Source organism: Corvus brachyrhynchos, unplaced genomic scaffold (genome assembly GCF_000691975.1).
Source record: "Corvus brachyrhynchos isolate BGI_N302 unplaced genomic scaffold, ASM69197v1 scaffold182, whole genome shotgun sequence".
Lineage (NCBI taxonomy): Eukaryota > Metazoa > Chordata > Aves > Passeriformes > Corvidae > Corvus > Corvus brachyrhynchos.
This window is the reverse complement of record NW_008236807.1, coordinates 324,056-331,188: the sequence shown is the minus strand read 5'-3', so window position 1 is coordinate 331,188 and position 7,133 is coordinate 324,056. Positions and strand designations below refer to the sequence as shown.

The 7,133-nt window shown below is 45.8% G+C and overlaps 1 protein-coding gene across 4 annotated transcripts in view; it reads right to left on the bottom strand.

Annotated features, from left to right (window-relative positions):
* The window catches only part of LOC103611345 (carboxypeptidase A2), an 11,890-nt gene extending 4,856 nt beyond the window's left edge, over positions 1–7,034 (bottom strand). Inside the window, exons 1-4 of one of the 4 annotated variants that reach the window (XM_017727987.1) lie at positions 7,011–7,034; positions 2,576–2,663; positions 951–1,032; positions 20–75 (exon numbers count right to left, since the gene is read on the bottom strand). In XM_017727987.1, the coding sequence (XP_017583476.1) occupies positions 20–75; positions 951–1,032; positions 2,576–2,640 (203 nt within the window). In that variant the 5' untranslated portion in view covers positions 2,641–2,663; positions 7,011–7,034. Of the gene's footprint in view, positions 1–19; positions 76–950; positions 1,033–2,575; positions 2,664–2,750; positions 3,044–4,654; positions 4,903–7,010 lie in introns of those variants that run through there. The other 3 variants (XM_017727985.1, XM_017727984.1, XM_017727986.1) reach the window with 3 other exon arrangements.
* Positions 7,035–7,133: the final 99 nt, after the last annotated feature.

Genomic DNA, 7,133 nt, shown 5'->3' with positions numbered 1-7,133 from the left:
ACACTGTACACTAACAGCGGGAATTCTCACATCCACAGGCACAGCAGTGGCAGAGGGGTTGATCCAGAAATCCAGCTAAAAGGAGAAAGGAAAACTGATTTGGTTGGGGGAAGGCATCCAGCAAACAGCTCTGGCAGAGCTTTAGAAATGCTGATTTCTCCCAAATCCAACGGCTCCTGCAGAAGGGAGCTCTGGAATGCTCCGTTCTCTGTGGCCTCACCACAACCTTGTATCAGTTCATGTGATAAACTCAATAAAATAACAAATACCAAGAGGCTTGAGTCAGTTTTTTCACTAATTTCAAGGCTTTGGTCACAAAAACAAGAGAAAATTTAACTTGTCTCTGATGATTATTTTATTATTCTCCCTTTTACTAGAAATAATTTTAGGAAAAACTCTAAATTCCAGTCTTAGGTAACATGAAACCCATTGTTTTAATTTCTTCTTTAATCTCTCCTTTGGTAGGGCTTTTCTAAATTTTCATTTCTGTAGTATTCAAATAATACTTTTAAACCCAGTGATGTTAAAAAGTGATGTTAAAAATCCTCACCAATGGCAATAAGAACAGTAATAACCTGGAATTTTACGCTGTGTTTTCCTATTTCAATACAGTTTAGGCCAACTAATAAATTCCTTCCACAACCCTGGGAGACAAAACACTGCCATTCCCACTGGAAAAACAAGTTTTTCAACAGTGAGATTAAGATCTAACAATTCAAATATGATGTAAACCTGGTAGGAAAGAAAATACCAATTCTAGCACTCCTGAACATTTGAATTTGCAGGTCAAATTTAAAGTGTTGAGAGAGTAAATTTATTCCTGGCAGCTGCCACAGGGTGATGGGAACCTTCCAAATGAAATACAGCTTCACACCCTGACCCCTTGAAAATGAGATGCAAATCCTGCCCTGTCTGAAATATTCCAAAGTGCCCCTGTGGCCATGACCCACCTCCAGGTGTTCCAGCGATTCCAAAAGCTGCAGCTGCTTGACCTCTTCCTCATTTTTGGTCTTGATTCGGAGAACCTGGTGCCTGCAATAAATCGGTGTCTTCAGAACCAGTCTCAGAAGGGGGCTGGGTGAACTGGTTTGTTACTGGGATCGTTAATTCAGTGTTAATTGTGTGTTAATGGCCGACACGGGCTCCTTTAATCAGTTGCTTTGGTGTCACCCAAGAGTTCAACCAACAACCCGCACCTTCATCATAAACCAGACAACGTGGATGAGTTTTAAATCACGAGGATCAATCCTGCATCCATTGGTTGGTTTCTGGCAGCAACTTGTGGGAAAGTAATATTCCAGCTGAGTTGGGGAAGGATCGAATGTTTGGAGAGCACTTCGCGGCAGAGCAAACACCAAATACGGGATTTGTTTCACCTTTCCGTGGTTTAGTCGGAGACTGCTGCCACCCTCCCGGTGTTGGCAGAGGCTGACACCAGCAGAGGGTGGCTCGCACCATTCCAGGTGGGATGAATCACCCTCTGGAAGTGCCTCGCTCCACCTGTTGGAGCGATTAACTCAACAGCCGGGAGCACAGCCCGGGTCGGTGCTGTCAGCAACACCGGTAACTGCACAACTAGAAACCTTTTTAAGATGGAAATGAGGTAAACAGGGTCTCGGCACACGAGCTCAGTTATGTGGGTGTTTATTTACGGCCTCAGCTGCTGAGAAGGGACTCGTTTACACCAGGTTTACACCAGGTTCCTCTCCCTGGCCAGCTGAGGGATAAGATCTCTTTGTTGAACCGAGTTAAATCGGCTCTGAAGGCACTTTTCCACATTAATAACTTATTATTGGATTCTCTGTCCCCCTAAGCTTTATCTCAGGGTTGGATTCTGCTGTGAATTAACCACAGCTACTGAGGAAGGGATTCACGAGAATTCTGTTTGGGATTAAATGATAAAAACAGCCCCTCCTGCCTTTACAAATCCCCGAGTTTGGGGACATTGTCTGTATTATGTTTTAGTCTTAATCCTTAAACCTTCATACACAGATTTACTCACTGGAATCTAGTGCTCACTTACTGCACCTCAGGATTTTTCCAGTAGGTTTTTATAATCTTTAATTATTAAAGATGGTCATATAATCTTTAATTATTTCCATGGTCAGGGAGGCTGTGAGGAAAGACCCTGTGGGGCAATTTTTGCAATACAACATAAAGATAAACCTTTAGGATTTAATGGCTGGAAATCAGGATTTAAAATGCTTAGAAAGGTGGAAAAAAGAGGAAGAAAGAGAAATAAACTTGGGAATAAAAGGGAAAGCAGTGAACTTTCTGATCTGAGGATGGGTTCTGGTCTTTCAGCTCTGCTTTTGCAGTGAGGTTCAGCTCCTTAGGTACAGCTAAGGCCAAAATAAAGTCTTGGATTAACAGAAATTGAGGATCTCAACTCCACAGCTGGACCCTTCTCCTTAGAAAACCCAAAGGAAAGGTTCCTTCAAACACCAGAGCAGCAAAGCAACAAGAAAAATCAGTCACAAACCCCAAAAAAAGTGCCCCAAGCAGGTTTTGTGAAGGTGAGATCATGAAAAACAACTGGATACCAGCCCTAAATGAAAGGTTCCACAAAACTCACCCAACGAAGGTTTCCAGGCACAGGGAAGCCCCGATGAGGGCGCTGAAGATCAAAATCAGCTTCATGTTTGCTGGAAGTTCAGCTGGGCCTGGCAAAGGGGAATTTATACCGGGCTTTATTTTTCAGGTAATACCTATCTGACAGAACTTATCACTCCATGTGATGAAGTTCTCACATTTATCAGAGCCTCCAAGGCAACCAGCACGCAGGAGGCCGATTTCACCTCCAAAAAAAATATTTTCCACTGACACATCCAAAGCGGGGTGGGGGAGGAGTCGGTTCCAAAGCTCTGACCACAAAAATGTGGTGTCCTTTCACATGTTTTTCAGGGCAGAGGAAAGCGGGGACAAACTGAACTCATCCCAGCTCTCACCGCTGGCTCTGCCAGCCCACTCGTGGTCCTGGGGATTTCTCCCATGGATTTCGAGTTGTCCATTCCTTGTTCCAAGGGTGCCTGGATATTTGAGGAGTTGTTATCCACGTGGGAGGGCAGCCTCCTGGCTGAGCTTTGGGAATAATTTCCTGTGCCTTTGGCTGTGGGAACACCCAGCTGTGGCTGTCCCACAATTGCAGGTAGGGCCACAGGGCTGCTGGATAAACGTTTTGTTTATCCAAATAAAAGGTTACTGAGGGACAGCCAGGAGCTGGGGCTCCTAGGAGTAAGGGACAGAGGGGAGATGCTTCAGCTGCTCAATCCACCTCAGGAGAATGAGGAAAGGAATTCCCTGACAATTCCCAGAGGAAGCTTTTAATAAAGATCTCACTTGTATCACTCTCAGCATTTGTCAGCACCTCCCTGAGGAGTCTCCTCTCACCTCCATTCCCACCCTACTCCTCCACAGGTGTCCTGTTGTGTTCACAGTTCCAAGCACATCCTTTGTCTCATGTTTTTGGGAACAAAGGGAGCCCCAGGCAGGGATTAGTCCTGTTTTGGCCTGTAGGAATGAGTCATCTTGCAACTGCTGTGTCTTGGGGGCACGAGGAGAGCATGCTCTGCTCAGTGCTCTTGTCTCTGAGGTTTAACCAAACCCAGTCCCTGGCAGAGGGATCTCCATTCCCTCAACTTAAACCGAATAACAGAAATTTATCCCAAGAGACAGGAACCATCACGGGAATTTCCTGCTCCTGGAACTACTGCAGTTCTGGTGGAAGTCAAGTCCCACCTGTAGCTTACAGACCCCAGTACTTCCTAAGGAATCAGCTGACTGTCCACACCACCTGCCATGGTACACTCTTTGAAAACAGGAAGGAAGGATTTAAGCTAGGGCAAAATTAGAGCTCGTTTCATTACTCATGCTACATCCCACATGGATTTAAGGGCTGCCAAGAGACCCTGCCAAACCTGACGTCAAAGTATCCCAACAAGCTCTGAGTGCCTTGATCAGCATCATCTGGGGCCTCCACCCACTGCATTTCAGGAGCTGCATCTAAATCCAAACCTTTGTACTCACTCCTCATCCCCCTGGAGAGACTGCAGGGCCCCCAGCAAGGACCTCCTGCTGTAGCCATGAGGTCCTAAAGGGTTTGGAGATAAGCCCCGAGCCACAGGCATGGATGAAATTGAAGTGAATCCAGAGGAGGCCCTGGAGCCGCTCCCAGGGCTGGAGCCCCCCTGCTCTGGACCAGGCTGGGAGAATGTTCCCCTGGAGAAGAGAAGGATCCAGGGAGAGCTGAGAGCCCCTTGCAGGGCCTAAAGGGGCTCCAGGAGAGCTGCAGAGGGACTGGGGCCAAGGCATGGAGGGCCAGGAGCCAGGGAATGGCTTCCCAGTGCCAGAGGGCAGGGATGGATGGGAGATTGGGAATTGGGAATTGCTGGCTGGGAGGGTGGGCAGGCCTTGGGACAAAATTCCCAGAGAAGCTGTGGCTGCTCCTGGATCCCTGGAATTGTCCAAGGCCAGGTTGGAGCACCCTGGGATAGTGGAAGGGTTGGAACTGGGTGGTCTGTAAGGTCCCTTCCCGCCCAAACCATTCTGGGATTTTAAGAGGCTGAAAACATGAGCAGTGTTGATGCCAGGGTCCAAAAGCGGAGCAGCAGGAAGGCAAAGGTGACAGCGAGGCAGCTGGGAGTAGGGACCTCACCACAAGCAGCAGAGCCCCACGGGATCCAACCAAGAGGAGCAGAGCAGGTCTGGTGGCACTGACCCGGTCCAGGTCCTCAGACAGGTCACAGGGCAGGTCCACAGCCAGGACGTCAGCACCCACAGGCCCAAGTGGCCCCTGAACCCACTGCAGCTCAAACAAGGCCCAAACCACCTGGCCTCAGCTTAAATGCAGCTCCCACAGCCCGGGGTGGGCGGAGGGTGTGTGGGTGAGCCCAGCCAGGGCAGTCAGGGCTCTCTTCCAGTGTGGGCAGGGTGGGACGTCCTGTCCTCACAGCCCTGGAGAGGCTATGGAGTCACGCAGTGAGTCAGGAACACCCTGGTAGCATGTGAACAAGTGAAAGGTTAAACCAATCTTGTCCAAGCAAACCCTTTCCTTGCCTAAAATCACTGTATTGATACAAATTTTCCCTGTGCTGTCAGTGAGAGAGGCCAGAATGGATGCAAGCCCCCAACAACAACTAGAAAAGCCTCAAAAATCATTAAATTTCAGTGGAGTCAGTCCATTTTTTTAAAATCCAGACCCTCTGTTGTTGCTGCCTCAAATGATGCAAACCAAGACCCAATGTTGTAGCGTCTCCTGTCATTTTTAGGAAAAAAATCCCAGAAACTTTTCACCTTTGGATAGGAATATTCACTGACATAGCAAAGGGCTTCACTGACATAGCAAAGGGCTCCAATGACAGCTCATCTCGAGGATAATCAAAGTTAATTGGCTATAACGCCAATTTATTTTGGATTACTGATGAGGGAACTATTATTTCTGTAAATAATGGATTACCTCCATGCTCCTAATCCACCTTGGAAATGCCCTGGATAAAGAGTGAGTAGGGATCTCAGTATGTGGTTTACCACTTGTACACTCAGAATTCATTTTAGAAGCAGAACCCATCTTTTGATGTTTCTGGAAAATCTGCAGCTTTGTGTCAGTGTAATAACCCTGGCTGCAATGGAGGTACATACTTCCAACTCAGTTTTCCTTAAATTAGGAAATCAAGACCTTCAAATTTGCAGGGTTATCCTCAGACAAATCCATCAGGTCATGCTGAGGTTTTGCATTTCAGGTCAAGGAGCACACGGATAAATTGTAACAAGAAAAAGGGCATGGGAAGGGTACTGGGAGAGATCCAAAGCCACCTCTACCTGGAGATTAAAGACTGCTCCTCACAGTGACATCATCCCATGGGATAATTATAAATCATAACAATTTCCAAAGGTGTGAAAGCCTTTCAGACAGGAAGGCCCAAGCCTTCTGCTGAGGGCCAGTGGAAAACATGGAAGTCAGTCATATCTTGAATAATCAAAATTCCAGTGCAGGAGCAGCGTAGGATTTTCCCTCTGCTCCCTCCAAGCCTTCCTCATGCTCATCATCTTCCTTTTCATCTGGTTTCTGACCAGGGCAGAGAGCAAGGGCTCATTCTGACAGTAAAACCCTGATTTAGCGTGGAATACACACAACCCTTTCCATTTACATCATTTCAGAGAAGAAACACCAAGTTACAACTGTACAGAAATACGAGGTTATGCTTCCACAGAAATATCAAGTTTTCTTGTACAGAAATTTGTAGCTATGCTTGTACAAAAGTATAAAGTTACACCTGTACAAAAATTTGAAGTTGGGCGTGTGATGGAAATGATATAACTTTCCTAACTAATTTTTAATTGGTAGCTTTAATTACTTATGAGCAGCGCCCACTTTTAGCCAGCACTAGTAAAGTTCCTGCACAGACCTTCATTATTACTTTGATCATGAAATCATCGATTAAGTTTATTAAAACTAACCCCGACAAACTTCAATGAACAGACCCAAAGAATTTGAGGATTGGGCATGTGAGATCTGAAATTTATGGCACTTCAACGATGCTGGAGTAACCAGAAAATTAAGAGGAAATTAAGGCCTGAAAGGTTGGAGACTCCGTGTCTGAGAAAAAGATAAGAAAATTACTAAACAATTTGGACCAGATTAAAAAAAAAAAGTGAGAAATCAATAGGGAATAAAACACTAATTAAAGACGAGGATTATGCAACTTAGAACCAATAAACATTGATTTGTTTGTTAAAATGTATAAATAAGTGAAAATGTTTTGTATTGGGGTTCATGTGGAAGCCTGAACTTTGTCAGCCACACACACAAACCCTAGCCAAGAATAAATACCTGACTTGCTAACATTTTAAAAAAGACAGTGCTAGGAGTCATTTATCCCGACGGTTTCAGTGACCCTTGTACAAAAATATGAAGTTGTGCTTACACAGAAATACGAAGTTACACCTATGCAGAAATACGAAATTACACTTGCACAGCACACAAAAAGACCTAAAACCCCTCAAAATTTTACCTGCTGACTGTGGCAACCTGTTGCTCTGACAGACATGGCAATGCGCAATTAAACAATTTAGCTGTACAGACAATTAAAATAAAACCAGAGCGCAACGTGTCCCCGCGAGGGCCCCTCCGCCCC